Source organism: Erigeron canadensis, chromosome 3 (genome assembly GCF_010389155.1).
Source record: "Erigeron canadensis isolate Cc75 chromosome 3, C_canadensis_v1, whole genome shotgun sequence".
Classification (NCBI taxonomy): Eukaryota; Viridiplantae; Streptophyta; class Magnoliopsida; order Asterales; family Asteraceae; genus Erigeron; species Erigeron canadensis.
In genome coordinates this window covers 17282432-17303057 of record NC_057763.1, presented here as the reverse complement: position 1 = coordinate 17303057, position 20626 = coordinate 17282432, and the positions used below count along the sequence as shown (strand labels likewise).

General features: G+C 38.0%; 1 protein-coding gene across 1 annotated transcript; it reads left to right on the top strand.

Moving 5' to 3' along the window:
- Positions 1–15637: 15637 nt before the first annotated feature.
- Positions 15638–16854, top strand: LOC122591588. The gene is made up of 2 exons (XM_043763848.1): positions 15638–16037; positions 16181–16854. The coding sequence occupies exons 1-2, from the start codon at positions 15638–15640 to the stop codon at positions 16852–16854; spliced, it is 1074 nt and encodes a 357-aa protein (XP_043619783.1).
- The last annotated feature ends 3772 nt before the right edge of the window (positions 16855–20626 follow it).

The window sequence follows — 20626 nt, the reverse complement described above, 5'->3', positions numbered from 1 at the left end:
GGTGTTGATAATAATGGTGCTAAGGAACCTCAGAATTTAACTTATCAAACCCCTGCTATGAACTCTTATGCTGCAAAACTTAAAGCTGGGTCGATTAAAGAAGTTGTCAATTTTAGGAAACTTGAGAATCTGGAAAAATGTGATGGTATTGATGTGGTTCTCCCTTGTGAATATGTTCAAATTATCCAAGATAAGTTCCCGAATACTTTGTTTGGGTATTTCTTGAGGAATTAGACTAGCCTTTCCTGTTGTTGAATATTTGGTTAAAATGAACTGGAAAAAATTTGGATTGGAGAAGATTATGATGAATGCAAATGGTTTTTTTCTTTTTCACATTTGCTGAGAAAAAAAGGGATGTTAGCTGTAATGGAAGGAGGACCTTGTGTTAATCGTAATATGCCTAAATTTCTAAATATCTGGTCACCTACGTCGCAATTGAAGAAAGAGGACATTAAAGATGTGTCAGTATGGATTAAAATCCATGATATTCCTATTGTTGCTTATACAGATGACGGCCTTAGCATGCTTGCAACTAAGCTAGGTAATCTTAAATAGCTTGATACATATACTACCTCTATGTGTACTGAAGCATGGGGTAGAAGTAGCTATGCTAGGATGCTTGTTGAAATATCTGCTGATAATGATTTTAAGAAAGAATTGACTTTCGCTATTCCTTCTACGGATGGGAATGAATATATTAAGCAAACAATGCATGTGGAATATGAATGGCGACCGCCTAGGTATTCTCATTGTTGAGTATTTGGGCATAATTCTAATGTGTGTCCTAGACATGTTTCTTTAGCTAAGGAAACTGTTAAGGGCCGAAAGGAGAATCCTAAAGTGGATAGTGATGGTTTTCAAACTGTGCAAGGTAGGAAGAAGGCTGGTAAACAAGGTTTCTCAATGGGTAAGCAAAAACAGAAGCCTAATTTTATCTATAGACTTGTTGTTAAACTCCAAGGAAATAATGGTGAGGCTAGCTCGTCCAATATAGCTACAAAAAATTCGTATGATTAGAATGACTATGGGGAGGGTGCAAATGAGCCATTGCTTGATCCCTCCCAGCCTAATGGATGTGAAAGGACGAAAATAGGAAGTCGATCTAATGATGATGAATCTGATGATGAAGAGGTTGAGGATATTTTTGATGAATCGGATGAATTCATTAAGGCGAATAGTAAACTAAATAAAGTTTCTGAGGGGGCAAGCACTCCTGGTTCAGTTGGTTTAAATGGGTAGTATCGCTTCATGGAATATTAGGGGGTTGAACCGCCCTCTGAAACAAAATGAGGTTCGTCAGGAAATTCTGGAACATCGATTGAACTTGTGCGCCATTATGGAGTCCCATATGGATGTTAGCAAGTTATTTAATGTATGTAAAAAGAATTGTAGAATGTGGATATGGACTTCCAATAGGGGCTTGTGTAGTAAAGGTACAAGAATAATTATTGGGAGGGATACTGATTTTGTGGATTTAATGGTGTTATCACAAACAAATTAAGTCATCCACACTTAGATTGTTTTTAAGGTGGATTGAAAATTTGTTTTCTATTCCTTTGTTTATGCAGATAATCATTACAAAAGAAGGAGGGAACTTTGGCATGAGTTGGGAAAACATATGAGTATGGATTAAAATCCATGATGTTCCTATTGCTGCTTATATAGATGATGGCCTTAGCATGCTTGCAACTAAGCTAGGTAATCCTAAAAGGATTGATACATATACTACCTCTATGTGTACTGAAGCATGGGGTAGAAATAGCTATGCTAGGGTGCTTGTTGAAATATCTGCTGATAATGATTTTAAGAGTGAATTGACTTTGGCTATTCCTTATATGGATGGGGATGAATATATTAAGCAAACAATGCGTGTGGAATATGAATCGCAACCACCTAGGTGTTCTCATTGTTGTGTATTTGGGCATAATTCTAATGTGTGTCCTAGACATGTTTCTTTAGCTAAGGAAACTGTTAAGGGCCGAAAGGAGAATCCTAAAGTGGATAGTGATGGTTTTCAAACTGTGCAAGGTAGGAAGAAGGCTGCCAAACAAGGTTTCTCAATGGGTAAGCAAAAACAAAAGCCTAATTTTTTTCTATAGACCTGTTGTTAAACCCCAAGGAAATAATGGTGAGGCTAGCTCATCCAATATAGCTACAAAAAATTCGTATGATCTATTGAATGACTATAGGGAGGGTGCAAATGAGCCATTGTTTGAACCCGCCCAGCCTAATGGGTGTGAAAGGACGAAAATAGGAAGTCGATCTAATGATAATGAATCTGATGATGAAGAGGTTGAGGATATTTTTGATGAATCGAATTAATTCATTAAGGCGAATAGTAAACCAAATAAAGTTTCTGAGGGGGCAAGTACTCCCGGTTCAGCTGGTTTAAATGGGTAGTATCGCTTCATGGAATATTAGGGGGTTGAACCGCCCTCTGAAACAAAATGAGGTTCGGCAGGTAATTCTGGAACATCGATTGAACTTGTGCGCCATTATGGAGTCCCATATGGATGTTAGCAAGTTATTTGATGTATTAAAAAGATTTGTAGAATGTGGATATGGACTTCTAATGGGGGCTTGTGTAGTAAAGGTACAAGAATAATTATTGGGTGGGATACTGATTTGGTGGATTTAATGGTATTATCACAAATAGATCAAGTCATCCACACTCAGATTGTTTTTAAGGTGGATCGAAAACTATTTTCTGTCCCTTTGTTTATGCAGATAATCACAGGGATAAGGGCAAAAAAAAGGTTCTTGGATATGGCCAATTGAATGGAATGATAAGTTCCCTAATCTGGGTAAAGGGTTACCCCGTTTAAACTTTATACCAACAACATAACAACGTTTACATCAAGTAACATGGTAGAATACCATGTTAATTCCTTATACGACATGTCGTATAAGGTGACACAAGCTAAAAGCATTACACTTATCGAAAATAAAAAACTAGAACTTGCCAACTACATTAACAAGAATAAATAACGAGGAATCTCATAGTTGTCAAGTTACTGTCACCCATCGTCATTCACCCGAAGATGGGTTGGCAGATTCCAATCATCCAACATCTTTTGAGTTCTTGAGCCACATTTAAACTTCATCGATTCAAGCTTAAACCGAACATTCTCCCTAATGACTCCTTTTAGCACATCCGGGGGTCTTGTGTTATTACTGAACATACGTACATTGCGTTCTTGCCAAACAAAGTAGACCGTTGCAGCAAAAACTAGTTGGCCAACAATGCTCCAAGTAGAATTACCTTTGGATTTCGGTATTAAGGCAGCTATGATAGCTATGATATCCTCCAGGAAATTGCCCACTTGATTCAATCCAGCCATGCTTCTAACAAGTGACCAAACCTATGACGAGTATGAGCATTCAAAAATGAGATACTCATGCGATTCTGGACCTGTTTTGCATAGAGAACAACAAACCAGGTTAAGATTAATAGCCCCTCCCACGTCCCATGGTCGCATTCTATCCTGTGTTTTCAATTTACGTTTTAAGACCAGCCATAAGAGGAAGGCATGCCTAGGGATGCACTTAGAAAACCACACTAGATTAACCCATTCAACTTTGTTACTTTTGCTACGGATTGTTTCCCACACAGAAGATGCCGAGAAACCAAGTTCCTTCATTATTGCACCATATATGGGTGTCCGAGGACTCCGAAAAAACAGGTGGGTTACAATTTATAAGAACTGGGAACAAATCAAGCCATGCTGTAGGCCATTTCCAGGATCCTTCTTGAACTAAATCTGCCATTTTATCCGATAGGGAGAAGCCTGCATTAGTAATCTCTCTAGGGGTAATAAAGTCCCTTAGGGGGCAGATGGGATCCCATTTATTGAACCACATGGCAGTATTTTTGCCATTTCCAATCCTCGACCATATAAATGGACGGATATGTTGTCGAATTTGCAATAGTTTACGCCAACCCCAACTCATTCGTGATTTTTGAGGAATATCCCAGAAGCTTCGACCGTGCAGTTTGTAAGCATAAATCCATTTGACCCATAGCGAATCTCTTTTTGTGACAATACTCCAAATATGTTTTGCCATAAGGGACGTGTTCATATCAGTATTCCTTTTAATCCCAAGCCCCCCCCCCTCGTGTTTTGGCATACAAACTGTTTTCCATGCCACTTTCGATTTTCCTTTAGCAATAGCACCTTGATTCCATAAAAAAATTCGAATAAATATAGAAGCCCAATAGGTATGTAGAGATGACAATACCGATTGGATAAGCTGTAATCTTCCAGCAAATGAAAGATACTTGTTTTTCCAGCTGTTAACACGATGGTCCAAGCGCTTAACCAAGGCTGCACAATCTCTATAAACGAGTCTTGTGGAGATGAGTGGCACACCCAAATAACGGATAGGTAGACTTCCCTCTTCAAAGGGCATAATAGCCAGAATTGCCTGTTTAACCTGCAAAGAGACATTACAAAAGAAGGCAATGCTTTTCGGGATACTAGGTACAAGGCCTGACATGCTTTTGAATGCTTGAAGAGCATCCAGAATCAGTTTAGCCGAGTTCAAATCACCCCGTGCAAACAGTAGCAAATCAGTAGCAAATAGAGAACGAGGGAGATGTAACACAAGCCATAACCCAAGTAACCATTTAGGGGTGGAAACCAAACCTGAGTAAAACCCTTCTTAAAAACCTCCAATCAACAGTATCATATGCTTTTTGTATGTCTACTTTAAATTCACATCTAGGGGCACCTCTATTAAGATGATATCCATGCATTATCTCTTGGGTAAATAATATACCTGGAATGAACGCTGATCAGTTCACACTAACCACATCATCTAATCCTTCTTTTAGCCTATCTGTGAGAATCTTACTAATACATTTATAAATGACATTACAGCAAGAGATAGGTCTATAGTCATTAATAAAAGAAGGTGTAGATACCATAGGAATCAATGTAATAATGGTGTGATTAACTCCTTTCAGTAGCGACCCATTCTTGAAAAAATCTTTCACAACCTTGCATACATCAGTTCCCACTATATCCCATGTCGATTTGAAGAATGCAGCTGTGAATCCATCAGGCCCCGATGCCTTGTTATCTCCAATGGAGTACATGGCAACTTTGATTTCTTCATCAGATACAATGCTCGTCATATTTAGAGCTTTTTGTCCATCAACTTTGTTAAGGAAAATGTCATCAGGTGGGGACATGTCAATGCAGCCCTTACGACCCAGAAAACCCTTATGATGTTCAACAAATGCCTCTGGAACAGCTCCTCCATCATACTCTTGTCCTTGCATATCCTTTATATATTCGATTTTGTTTTGGTTTCTTCATATTAAAGCCTTTTCTTTTTACTTCTTGAAAACCCTCTTCATCCACCTTATTTTTAGGTTTCTTTGGCAACTTTATATTTTTAGGACATTGTGCGTGGTTGTGGCCAAAAATAACGCATGTCTCGCATCTTGGTGGCTTCCACTCGTATTTAACTTTTATTTTCTCTTTAATGTAACCATCCCCCTCCAAATCGGGGATCGCTATAACTAGCTCATCCTTGAATTCATTTTCAGCCGAAATTTCAATTAGAGTTCTTGCATAATCACCCCTACCCCACGACACCATACACATTGTGCTGGTGTATGAATCTAACATTTTGGTATTCCTTAGTTTAGAAGCTAAAAGGCTGAGCCCATCTTCGGTATATACCACCATTGGAACCCCATGCAATTTAATCCATACAGTTATCTTTTTAAATTCTTCCTTTTTTAGTAGCATCATTGGAGACCAGATGTTCAAAAGCAGTGGAACACTACGAATCATCCATGGTCCCTCTTCTAGGACTTTATCCATACCCGCTTTTGCATTAAACTTGAAGAAGAAAAATCCGTTGCTATTCATCATTACCTTTGATAATCCAAGTTTGATCCAATTGTTTTTCACAAAAATTTCCACAACAGGGAATGCCAATCTCTTCCCAAGAAAATATCCCACAAGTGTGCTCTGGAATCTATTATTAACCTCCCGAACAGATTCTCTTGGCAGTACAAGGTCAACACCCTCTTGAGTTTCACTAGCTTCTAGCTTTCTAAAGTTTGCTGTTTTCTTTCCTATTGGGCTTATGAGTTTATCGCAAATGAAACTTTTGGCTTGTCAGCTTCAGGATCAATGTCCCATGTGCTCTTCAAAGGGACACTAGTATCTTCATGCAACACAGGTACATGTGTGGTTCGCTCCGACTTTTGAGATGGAGCTACCCCCTCCCTCTGATCCCCACTCCCCATTGACGTAATAGGGGTTTTTTCGGTGGCTACAAGATCACCACCCAGCTTAGCATCAACCTTATTACCCTCCATAGTAGACCCTAGCCAATCATTCACCTTACTCCGTTCGTGGTTGTTCTTAACAGCTTTCTTTTCAGCACTTGAATCTTTGGCAGGGTTAGGGTTAGGGTTTTTCAAGATAGAACGTACCAAAACCCTTTTTCCATCAATATTTTTGATCTTAGAAGCAATGCCTGGGGCAGCAGCTCCCTTAGAAGAATTCGATCTCTCCATATTATTAAAACAAAATACCCATACACGACACCAAAAACAAAACTAGCAGCTATGTGAAGAGCAGGAAAAATAATAGAAAACCCTAAATACCTTGAAAACCCTAATTGTAAACAAAAGATCTCCTTAACTAGTTAACAGATTCGATAATGATCTAGCTAAACTAAAAAGGTAGCCACGATCACGAAAATGGTAACCAATCAGGGGATAGAACGAAGACAATTAGGGTTGGATGACTTAAAGACAAAAAAAACCTTAAAACCATTAAAACTAGGCAACAAATAGTGACACATCGTAATCAACACACCAGAAGGAGATGAAGACCACAATTAAATGACATTAGATTGCTAGAATCAACAAATTGAAGGGAGAAGAAGATGAAGTTCGAAAATCGCCATGAAGGGTGAGAGAATTAGGGTACATTGACATAGCAACTGTGGTTTGCTTTTTGCTCTTCCAATCCACCGCGACTCCATTTATAAGTTCCCTAATCTGTGTTCCTATTATAGAAGCTCACAGTGATGATGACCTTATATGGCGTAATTCAAAGGGAGTGTTAACAGACATATTGGTTCAAAACATTTCGAATGACATTAGGAATAAGGCAACTGAAATACCTTGGTTCTGACTGGTTTGGTTCAATCAATGTATCCCTAAGCATGCATTTTTGCTTTGGTTAATTATGCTCAGAAAGCTCAAGACACAAGATGTATTACAGGCATGGGACGTTCAAGGAGGAACGACCTTAAATCTTTCTTGTTTTCTCTGTGGGTCACAACCTGACTCGCATTCTCATCTTTTCTTTGAGTGCAGGTTTGCATGTGACGTTTGGAATGATGTTAAAATAAAGGATGGTCTCCAGAATTCTTCTAATATTTGGGACGAAATCATTATGGGTCTGATTCCTAATGCCCATAAGCGATCTATTTAGATTGTCATTGCAAAGCTTGTACTTGCTGCTTCTACCTATTTCCTATGCCAAGAAAGTAATTCTCGTCTTCATAACAAAAGTAAAAGATCCAAGAAACAGATTGTGGAAGCTATTACAAAAACTGTTAGGCTTAAGCTGCTTACTTGCCGTTACAAACGTACAATGCGTGTGGAGCACTTTTTGACAACGTGGTACTTGCCAGTTTCGTTAATTAGATAATTGTAATTTTTTTTATTTACTTTAGATGTCAGTGTGTAATGTCTAAACTTGGTTGTGAAAGTGGCATGTCACTTTCATTGTGGTAGTATGAGTTGCATGTTTCATGTGCATGAGGCTGTATAGCCAATCTAGCATTCAGTTAGATTACCTGAACTTAATTATGATTAATATATTGCTAACCAGGGGTGACAACCTTTTATCGAAAAAAATGACATGATGTCGCTGAATTCTTCATAATTATGCCTTGCTACATTATCGGCCCAAAAGATTCAGTGCAATTCAGAGTTGTCAAACTTATACTCAAATGGAAAACCATGGATATGTTCTCTCATTTCCTCCATCCTGTTAACTAACATCTGAGCGTCGCTTTCATTGATATACACATTTAGGTCAATCCCTTTTCTAGTTTCTGAAATCATCAACTGTTCCGTTCACATTTACCGAGGATCCCTTCATGTTATTGTACAACATATTGCTATGCAAAATCAAATTTGATTTTACACAGATAGTCTTAAAAAGACACATTTACCTTAAAACATGCAAATCTGCACATAATGAAATTTGATTTTGTGCATAAAATCACACAAACACATATACCTTAAAAACTACAAAGCTGCACATAATCAAATTTGATTCAATACATGAAATCACACAAACATATATACCTAAACTGTACATAATCAAATTTGATTCTAAATATACAACTACACAAACACAGATACATAATACGTACAATATTAAATTTGATTTTAAACATATAACATCACACATACGTGTAGTAAAATTCTTCAAAGCTCATTATAATCAAAATTGATTCAATATATAACATTACACAGATTAATATAGTTAAAACCTAAAATCCTAGAAAATTAAACAAAATATATGATAAAATTAAAAATAACGAAGAAATAGATTAAATTTACCGAAAAACGGAGTTGAAATATCTGTATAATTTTCTCCATCCAAAAATATCTCTCCTTCACCAACTGAATTGGATGACGATGTCGCCGTTGTTGTTGCCGTAGTTTTCGCCGTATATTGAGTTGGATTGATTGAATCCACTGAATTCGCTGATGATGTTGACGGAGCTTTTGCCAGAGATCGAGTTACAATATTCTGATCGATCGAATCCATTGCAATCGGTGATGATGTTGCGGTTGTTGTTGGAGCTTTCACCCAAGATAAAACTGAAATCAATGGATTGATTGACGGTTATTTTGGTCTGAGAGTTTGGAGTGAAGGGATTTTGATTGGCTTTTATTTGTTTGGAGGAGCAAAGAAGGTATATTATAACGTGTGAAATTACCAAAGTAACCTTCCGTGTTTCTTTATTTTTTAATAGCGGTCGTTGATCTGTGTTGATCCAAGGGCTGAGATTTAGCCCTTGGGTTTCACCAAATTATTAGGATTCTCTTGATCACAACTCTATTATACTAATAACATATTTTCTCATTTTTTGTAAAAGTGTTGTTATCAATATTAATATACTTACTTTTGGACATTTCGTTATTTCTACTAAAAAAGTAATTTTAATAGATTTGAATAGGGAGATGATATTATAGTTGAATGAATAATATGTGGAGCTGGAAACCCTAATGTTTTCTCCCTAGCAATGGCGATCATGTCCTATTCGTTTCATCACTTTTGTTTCGTCAATCTCTCCTTTAATCCAATCATTGTTTCCTCTTTGCAATCGTAATCGCTATCACCTTTTTGGTGTTACGATTTTGATTGTTTAAGGGTTTTTTGTTTTCATTTTAGGGTTTTGCTAGGGCTAGGGTTTTCAGTTTCTTATCAGTTTTTTTCAACTCTGTTCGTTGTATGGATAAATACGGTGGATGAAGAGAGCTGCCAGTGATCTTAATTTAGATTTGTTACGCACTACTTTATCAAAATCCGGATTGAAAAACATGCAAAGTGATCTACGACCACCAGTTCGAATTTTGAAGAGGACGGATGGGATTCCTCCTGAAACGGAAAAAACTAACAGTGAATCTATCCATGATGCTACTCAACCAAAGATGAATGTGACTAATGTGGAATCTGTAACAGTTCAGGATCAAAGTGTGGAAGACCAGCTGAAGGATTGTTCTAATAACGATTAAAAGAAACCAATTTCGTATGCTGCTGCTGTTAATCATTCAAATGTTGCCAAAAAGATTAATTTCAGGACTCTATCTTCTGAAAGTTCTGTTGAAGGAGCTGATGTCGTGATTCCTCGTGCAGATGTTGAACAGGTTAATAGTAGGTTTGCCAATACTCTCTATGGATATTTTTTGGGTAATCGTCTTGCTGAAAACTACGTCAAGAATACCTGGGGAAAGTTTGGTTTATGTAAGTTTATGATAAACTCATAGGGGTATTTCTTTTTCAAATTTGACTCAAAAAAAGGCATGGAGCAGGTCTTGGAACATGGCCAGTCGATTACTAGATCTATCCCCATTTTACTCAATGTCTGGAGTCCAAATTCGAAGTTATTTTAGAAGGAAATAACTAATGTTTCGGTATGTGTGAAGATGCATAATGTACCATTGGTTGCCTATACGGAAGATGGTTTAAGTATGCTTGCGACAAAGGTGGGAAAACCTGTTTTGTTGGATTCATATACTAGTAACATGTGTGTGGATTCTTGGGGAAGACATAATTATGCTAGATACTTGATTCAACTTGATGCTACTAATGAGCTACGAAAGGATGTGGTGGTGGCAATTCCAAGCGTATTGGAGGATGGTTACACCATGGAAACTGTCAAGATCGAGTATGAATGGAAACCTCCAAGGTGTAAAGATTGTAAAGTGGGTCATACATATGAAAAATGCCCCATGCATGTAATCGAAGTGAAAAAGACAAAGGTAGTTGATATCCGAGAAGATGGTTTTACTTTGGTGTCGCACGAGAAGGGGAAGGGTAAAATAGCACAACCAGCTAGACAGGTAGAGGGAATCCAACTTACAAAACCAAAAGCAAAGTTTGTTTATCGAGTGAAACAAGGGGCTGAATCATCTAACTTAGACCCCAAAGTGCTTCCACCTTGAAGTCTCAGCCTAAATTCCCTTTAAAGAATTCATATGAAAAGTTATAGGATTATGGTGAGCATGAGAAGCCTTTATTTCGACTGAATGAACCAGGTGGAATAAATGTAAATAAAAAAAATGGATGGTCAAGAAGATGATAGCGACGTTGAGGAGATTGAAATTCTTGATAATGATACTACTACATTCATGGCTGATACAAATCATTCTGAGGGGGCAACAAGAAATCAGACAGGTATAATATCACATCATGGAATATTCGGGGTCTGAATAGAGATCCCAAGCAATAGGAAATCCGACAGGTTATAACCGATAATCATTTGTGTGTTTGTGCCATTCTGGAATCCCATGTTGCTCCAGCAAAGGTGAATGGTTTATGTGCTAATCTTTTGTCGAACTGGTCTTGGACTTCGAATGCTTCAGCGTGCTCTAAAGGGACAAGAATTATCGTGGGGTGGAATCCTTCTATTGTGGAACTTATGGTAATTTCATTTACTGATCAAGTCTTACACTCCAAAATTCTGTTCAAAAATGATAACAAAATGGTTTTATGCTCCTTTATATATGCTCATAATCACTATATTTCAAGGCGAGCTGTATGGCATGATTTGGGTGTTCATATTGTGTTTGCTAGGGGCAAGCCATGGTGTTTATTAGGTGATTTTAATGTTGCTCTTTCTTTAAGTGATAAAGCTACTCTCCCCTATGGCGACCTGCCCTCCTCCTTCCGTCCTAACCCTAAAATCGTGTAATCAAGCTGGTTATGGTGATTATTCATGGCCTCCTCATCGTCTCTAGTGATCTGATCATTGGTAGTCACTATTTTAGCTTTGATTTTCGGTTCTAGGGTTTTGTTTTCGTTTTTTTTCTGGTCGTTTCTCCCTATCTTGCTTTCCTTTTTTCCTGATTTATTAGCATTCTTGTGATCGCGGCTAACTCGATTAGTCCAGCTAGATCAGTTAAGTTTGTTAATCGGTTAAGGGAATTGGTTGAGTTTTTTAGGGTTTAGGGTTAGGGTCCCTCGTTTTGTTCTTGCGCTTCATTTAGTTACTTTTATTACTACTCGTGTCTTCTTTGTGTTTTGCATGGTCTGATTAGTTATGGAGAGGTTGAACGCAACTAAGGATTCGAATCCTGGTCTTGCGAATAAAATAAAAAATATCGATGGTAATCGTCTTCCGCGTCACTCCATTCTAAAGAACCCTAATCAGGTGGGTAATAAAAATGGGAGTAAGGATTGGAAGGCTCAGTTAACTAAGAGTGAGGAAGTAATGGAGGATAAGAGTGGTGCTGGAATTAGCTCATCCACTGAAACACTGATAAATGAGGGAACTGATGGAAAGAAACGTGATGAACAACCAATAAGTTCCCTAAATGTTAAATTTTCTTGCTCCACTAATATGCCCTTGGAGGATGTAGTCGAATTGAATAAGGAAAAACAGGATAATATGGAAAAAGGGAGCACCGATGTCAATTTGAAGCAAAACGATCCAGCTGTGGATAATACTGTAACTCCCTTTGTGGGTACGACAAATATTAAGCAGCCATCTTATGCTTCTTAAGTCCAAAGTGGGAACACTAAGCATCAGGTAAATTTTCGTGCTTTTGAACCTGACATTACACTAAATGACGTTGATATTGTTCTACCAAAAGAATCACTAAGAGTGGTTCAAAACAGGTTTATGAACACTCTATATGGATACTTCTTGGATAAGCGCCCTGCGTTTCCTGTCGTTGAACATTATGCCAAAACTTATTGGAAGAAATTCGGAATCCAGCGCATAATGATGAATTCAAAAGGTTATTTCTTTTTCAAGTTTGCAACTAAGGAAGTGTTGCAGAACGTGTTTGAAGGCGATCCATGGTTAGTCAGGAACTCCCCTATTTTTCTTAATGTATGGGCGCCTAATGCTGAACTGAAAAAGGAGGATATCAAAAGCTTGTCGGTTTGGATTAAGATCCATAATGTGCCTATGACTGCATATACAGATAATGGTCTTAGCCTACTAGCCACAAGTTGGGGTCTCCTAAGCAACTAGATTCATATACGTCTAATATGTGTATCGAATCCTGGGGGCGTAGTAGTTATGCTAGAGCACTAATTCAAAAATCCGCTGAAAAAGACTTCAAAGATGTTTTAACCATTGCTATCCCAAATCTAGAGGGGGAAGGATATGTAAAAGAGACTATGGAAGTGGAGTATGAATGGAAGCCGCCTAGATGTGGTTCTTGTAAGATTTTTGGCCATGATGATGCCTTATGCCCCAAGGCTGTGAAACCAGCTCCTAAAGCTAAACATTGTGTTGATGAGGACGGTTTCCAAGAGGTTAAGAAGAAGAAAAGTGCTAAACAACAACCTGGTTTCCACCTCAATAACCTTAAGTAAAAGATGGTGTATCGACCAGTTGTGAAACCTACAAACTCTAAGGAAACTTTGAATGATAAACAACCGATCATCTCAAAAAACCCTTATGAGTTGTTGAACGATTATGGGGACTCTGCAAATGAACCAGTACTTGAAGTTGTGTCGGATCCTAGTTGTACTAAAACCTCTAATCATGATGACTGTTCTGATTCAGATGTTGAAGAGGTTTATAATGAAGCTGAAAGTTTTATGGGTAAGGGTACCAGACCTACTCCTATCGGGAACTCTGAGGGGGCAAGCACTCCCGGGCAGACGGGTTCTGATGGGTAGCATCGCTGCATGGAACATAAGGGGGTTGAACCGCCCTCTGAAACAACAAGAGGTTCACCAGGTAGTTTTTGATAACCACCTGAATGTATGTGCCATAATTGAATCCCACATGGATGTTTCCAAGATGTTTGATACGTGTAGGAAGATATGTCAGAGTTGGGATTGGACATCTAATGGGTCACTTTGCTCAAAAGGGACTCGTATAATTGTGGGATGGTACTCGGATGTTGTAGATGCCATGGTTATTGCACAAATGAACCAGGTTGTCCACATGCAACTGATTTATAAGATTGATAAGAAGCCTATGTTCTGCTCGTTTGTGTACGCTGACAACTACTACAAAAATAGGCGTGAACTATGGGAGAACCTGTGCGAACATAAGTATTTTGTGGCAGATAAACCGTGGGTGATTGTTGGTGATTTCAATTCGTCGTTAAATCTTGAAGATAATTCTTACAGTTCATCAACGATCCATATTGGTATGCGAGAGTTTAAACAGTGTGTAGAAGATATTAAGGTTATGGACTTAAACAGTTCTGGATTGCACTTTACGTGGTTACAAAAGCCAAAGAAGGGTACTAGTTTACTAAAAAAAATTGATCGAGCTATGTGTAATATAAAGTTTATGGAGGAGTTTCCAGCTGCTCACACTTTATTCCAACCATACAGGGTGTCGAATCACCCCCTTGCATTGTGAAACTTCCTTCGTTGAAAAGAGCGAGACCAAAACCATTCAAATTTGCAAATTTTATTGTCCATAAGGAGGGTTTTCGTGATGCCGTGGTCAATGCATGGAACCAGCCTGTTGAAGGTAACAAAATTTTTAAGGTAGTAAAAAAGCTTAAACTCCCATGCGAAAACTGCTTTTTGAGCAAGGAAACCTTCACAGTCGAGTTAGTTCTCTACGTAAAGAGCTGGACATAGCACAAGAAGCAATAGATAAAGACCCTTCAAATGTTGCACTACGAGAAGCTGAAGCTATATGCTTAAAACGTTTTGAAGAGGCAGTCCTTGATGAGGAATCATTTCTTAAGCAGAAATCTAAGGTTACCTGGTTAAAAGTGGGCGACTCGAACTCAAAATTTTTTCATAACTCACTTAAATGCAGAAACCATAGAAGTAGAGTTAATGCAATTACAGATTCTGCTGGTGTTCTTCATGAAGGCGGTAGTGTAAGTGATGTGTTTGTCAACCATTATAAAGTCTTTCTTTGGGAACCTGGTCAAACGACCTCACATTGTCTAGAGGGGTTGTTCACTAAGACGTTGGAGGCTCAAAAAGCTGCCAACATGGTCCGGCCCATTACAACCGAAGAAATTAAAAATGCAATGTTCTCTATTGGTGATGACAAGGCCCCGGGCCCAGATGGTTTTACCTCAGCATTCTTCAAGCATTCCTGGGACATCATTGGGATGGAGATAAGTAATGCTATTCAGGACTTTTTTGTGTCTGGTTGTTTACTCAAAGAGCTAAACCACGCAATCATTGCTCTAGTCCCTAAAGTTACAACACCGTCGTCTATTGCTGATTTTAGACCTATCTCATGCTGCAATGTACTATACAAATGTATCAGTAAAATTATTACTGATCGAATTAAAGATTGTCTTGATGATGAGGTTGGAAAGAATCAGTCAACCTTTATTCCAAGTAGGAAGATTTCAGATAACATACTTCTCACTCAAGAACTTATGCATAATTACCATAGGAATTTTGGGCCTCTACGATGTGCTTTTAAAGTTGATATCCAAAAGGCCTATGATACTGTTGATTAGCTGTTTCTGGAGCAAATTCTGATTGGGTTCAGGTTTCATACGAGGATGGTCTCATGGATTTTGGCTTGTGTAAGTACCACATCTTTTTCTCTATGTATTAATGGAAATCTTCATGGGTACTTTAAGGGAAAAAGAGGCCTACGATAGGGTGACCCTATGTCCCCATATTTATTCACATTAGTCATGGAAGTCCTGTCCTTAATTATACACAAAGTTGTGGCTGAGTCTTCTGCATTTCGGTTTCATAATAAAAGTGAGAGGCTCTCTCTCATTAACTTGTGCTTCGCAGATGACTTATTTTTATTTTGAAAAGGGGAAGTTGCTTCGGTAAAATTAATTATGGACTCTCTTAATTTTTTTAAAGAGATTTCAGGTCTTGTACCAAGCCTATCCAAGAGTACAGTATACTTTTGTAATGTTCCTAAATATGTCAAACAAGGCATCTTCAGCATCATGCCATTTGATGAAGGTACGCTTCCTGTTCGTTACTTGGGTGTCCCTTTAATCTCCACGAAGTTGGTTTATAAGGATTGTAAGATTCTGATCGAGAAGATGGACAAACGTATCATAGATTGGAGAAACAAATCACTGTCATTTGCAGGTAGATTGCAGCTTATTAATTATGTCCTAGCGTCTTTGCATGTGTATTGGGCTTCGGTTTTCATCGTACCCTCTCGGTTTATAAAAGACCTAGAAAAACGTATGAGAAGTTTTCTGTGGTGTCAAGGGCCTATGGTGAAGGGTAAGGCAAAAGTTGCTTGGAAGGATGTATGCTTACCCAAGTATGAGGGAGGATTAGCCATTCGTAAGATAAAGGATGTTAACGAGTCTCTAATGGCATCTCATATATGGAGTATACTGAATAAGCGTGATTCGATATGGGTTGATTAGGTATATGCTTATAAAGTTAGAGATAGAAGCTTTTGGGATGAACTAATACATCAAATGTAAGATCACATATAAGATCATTGATTGTTAATGGAACTAATACATCAGCTTGGTTCGATCAATGGCATCCCCATTGTCCTCTTGCTGATTTTATTTCACAAAGAGAGGTTGCTAAAGCATCGTTTAATCAGAATAGTATAGTTGCGGACCTAATTTTACATGATAGGTGGATTTGGCCTCAAGCTTGGTATGACATGTTTCCTGTTTTAATACATGTCCAACCTCCTGATTTGCAGCAACATAAACTCGACTCTTTAAGTTGGCTGGACTCGTCAAATAATCAGGTTACATTCTCGTCAAAGAGTGTGTGGGATACCTTTCGTTTAAGGCAAGTTCAAGTAGACTGGGTTCATCTTGTATGGTTTCCTCAAAGTATACCACGCCATGCTTTTCATATGTGGCTCATCTTTAACGGAAAACTGAAGACTCATGATAAAATGAGGCATTGGGACGTTGGAAGTGCTACTAACCTTAACTTACTTGTTTGTTCTTTATGCAAAACAGGTCCGGATTCTCTCGAGCATCTCTTCTTTGAGTGCAGCTATTCGGAGCAAATATGGTGTATTATTAAGAGAAAGGTAGGAATGCAACACTTACCTACTAAAAGGAGGGACATCGTTGATTTCTTGCAACCTAAAGCTACGTCTAAGAATACACCAAACGTAGCTAGGATTCTTGGAGATTGGAAGCTGTCGATGGATCTCATACAACAAGGAAGCTAGACTAATGCTTACATGCAGCTTTGTATGAGCTGCGTATGTTCATCATGAGAGCTTTGTGATTTTATTTTCACTTGAGTTTCACTAGATTTAGTGGTTGTTCTTGTAGTGCTTATTATTTTATGATTTTCACATACATTACGGCATGTCGTATGTATGAACTAATGTGATACCTCAGTCACATTACTTGTATTTATTGTTCAGTTATATATAAAAATCATCGGGGTATCCTTTTACCCAAAAAAAGTGATAAAGCTACAGGATCCTCTTCTATGGATATTGCTATGAGAGAGTTCAATGATTGTATTCAAGCTATTGAAATGTCAGATGTTAACAGATCGGGTATTCAGTTTACATAGACGAAAAAGCCAAAAGGCATGGATGGTATTTTGAAAAAGATTGACAGGATCATGGCTAATCTTGAGTTTTCTGATAATTTTATAGGAGCTAATGCCATTTTTCTCCCTTATCGTACATCAGATCATTCACCTGCTATTCTAAGAATTTCCGCGATATCATCCTCCAAACGTAAACCTTTCAAGTTCTCTAACTTGCTTGTGTTTCATGAGCATTTTAATGTTGTTGTGGAATCCGCTTGGAACATGGATGTTACGGGTGTGTCTATGTACCGGCTTGTAAAAACTCAAATTCCTAAAGACATCACTCAGAAAGTTGCTGTTTGACAAAGGCAATATCCACAGTAAGGTTACTCGTCTTCACAATGAATTAGATCAGGTTCAAAAACATTTAGATGCAGATCCAACCAATCGTGACCTTTGTGACGAGGCTACTATTTACCTCAAGTTATATAATGAAGCCATTCTTGATGAATAGAGATTTTTAAAGAAAAAGAAATAAATAAATTGGTTAAGGGTTGGTGATTCTAATTCAGCTTATTTTCACAAAGTTGTAAAGAGTCGAGTTTCTAGGAGCAGGATTGATTCAATTCTGGATGGCAATGGTAACAGGTTTGATGGCAATGACCCTAAAGTGTTTGTTGATTATTACATAGACTTCCTTGGTAAACCAGGTGTCACACATCAATTGAGGTCTAATGGATTGTTTACTAAATGCCTTTTGAGTGAACAATAGGTCCTTATGATTAGAGGTGTAACGGATGATGAGGTCAAAAATGCTTTGTTCTCAATGGGTGATGATAAAGCTCCTGGCCCGGATGGTTACTCCACTGCTTTCTTTAAAGTTGCCTGGTCTATAGTTGGTACAGATTTACTCATGCAGTTAAAAAAAAATTTGTGAGTGGGAAGCTGTTGAAAGAGGTGAACTATACAATAATATCTTTACTTCCCAAGACTGCCTCGCCTTCTCGTATTAACGACTATTGACCTATTTCGCTGTGCAATGTGGTATTTAAATGTATCACGAAGATTTTATCTAATTGGATTAAAGATCATCTTGCTGATTTGGTGTCTATCAACCAATCTGCCTTTGTTCCAGGTAGAAGAATTACTGATAACATTCTTTTAACGCAAGAACTAATGCATAACTACCACCTTGATAGAGGTCCCCCTCGTTGTGCTTTCAAAGTTGATATTCAAAAGGCATATGAGGATTAGAATTTCTTGGAGGTAAGATCTCCTGGATCATGGAGTGTGTTTCTTCTGTCTCGTACTCGCTATCTATTAATGGCATGCTCCATGGTTTCTTTAAAGGGAAAAGGGGTCTCAGGCAAGGTGATCCCCTATCTTCTTACTTGTTTACCCTTGTGATGGAAGTTTTATCCTTAATTTTGCAGCGTAGAATTCTTGAAGCTGATTCTTTTCGTCACGATCATCATTGTGTTGAATTAAAGATTACTAATCTTTGCTTTGCGAATGACTTATTTATATTCTTGTGTGGAGATCTCGCATCTGCATAGGTAGTTTGGGAGGCATTAGAAGAATTCAAGAATGTGTCGGGGTTAGCTACTAGTATTCCTAAAAGCACTGCTTATTTCTGTAATGTTCTCAATCATGTCACACTGGGTATATTGAACATTTTACCTTTTGAGGAAGGAAAATTGTATGTGAAATACCTTGGTGTTCCACTGGTTTCCTCACGATTGTTGTATAGGGACTGCAAGGAATTACTGGAAAGGATCAAAAGTAGAGTCACCAACTGGAAATGCAAGCTTTTATCATTTGCTGGGAGACTTCAACTTGTTCAATCAGTACTCTCATCTATGCATGTATATTGGTCCTCGGTGTTTATGTTACCTTCTAGGGTGACTAATGAAATAGAACAGATTTTACGTGGGTTCCTCTGGAGTCAAGGAGTTTTGAAAAAGGGTCAAGCATAGGTTGCATGGGATGAGGTGTGTCTCCCGAAGAAAGAGGGTGGTTTAGGAATTCGGCGGTTAGATATTTGCAATATTGTGTTGCTAACTACTCATGTATGGAACCTATTGACTTTAAAAGAGTCATTATGGGTGAAGTGGATCCATGTTCACCGACTTAGAGGAAAGAGTTTTTGGGATGTCCATATGAGGGGCAACATGACTTGGAGTTGGAAAAAACTTTTACGGATTTGTCCCTTAATCATAAATCATTTATGGTAGACCATTGGAAACGGTAGGGATATTTCTGCTTGGTATGATAATTGGGCTGATTTTTGTCCGCTTATAAATTAAGTTACCCCTCGTATGATTAAAAATGCTGATCTTAGTTTGGATACGAAGGTTGCTGATATTGTAGTTAATGATGCTTGGAATTTGCCATAAAATTGGGAATATTGCTCGTCGAATCCTCCTGTTCTGCTGCCACATTCAAAAGACAACTTAAAATGCAGAAGTAATTCTACAATATATGGAAGATTTTTCGGTTTCTAGAGCTTGGGATGATCTCCGCTTACGGGCCCCATTGGTGGATTGGTATTACATCGTTTGGCTCAAGCAATGTATCCCAAAGTATTCCTTCTTACTTTGGATTGTTATGAAGAAAAAGCTCAAGACACAAGATAAGCTACGGGCATGGGACGTTCATTAGCAATCATCTTTGAGTTTGGTATGTTTATTTTGTAACAATCAACTGGATTCCCATTCTCATTTGTTTTTTAGGTGCGATTTTTGTTTGAAAGTTTGGTAGGGAGTTAATATAATGGCTGGTTTAACGCATTATCTGTGAATTGGGATGACATTATTCGTGAACTCATTCCTATTTCGAAGAAGAACTCTTGTGCAAGTGTTATTTCAAAGCTAGTTCTATCCACGACTGTGTACCATTTGTGGCAAGAAAGGAATTTGCGGTTGTTTCAACAAAAAATGCGATTTGAAGACCAATTGGTTGAGGTCATTGTCTCGACTATTAGACTTAAACTTATGGCATGCCGGTTCAAGGGGACAAGAAGAATGGAAGAGGTGCTAGATCAATGGAAGCTGCCAGACTCGCTAATTGCACCTTAGCATTTGGGTCTGCTTATCTAGTTATGTTTTATTTGTCTATATATTTGTTTTGTGTGCTATATAGGCTAGTTTCATGATGGTGGTTTGTCACCTGTCATAGTAGTTCTTTTCTAGCTGTTGCTGTTTAGGATATTTTGTAATAGCCGACTTGGTATTCTGCCATGTCTCCTGTACTTTATTGTTTTTGGGTGATATATACTAACCGGGGTATATTCTACCCTCTTACCCAAAAAAATAGGGAGATGATATTAGTATCATATATATTGATAGATCTACCAATTTTATGCTTAATCTACTTATATACTCTGTTGTAACACTTGTACAATGTGGTAAATGAATCAAAATCTATGGTACAATTATCATTTCTCATTTGAATAA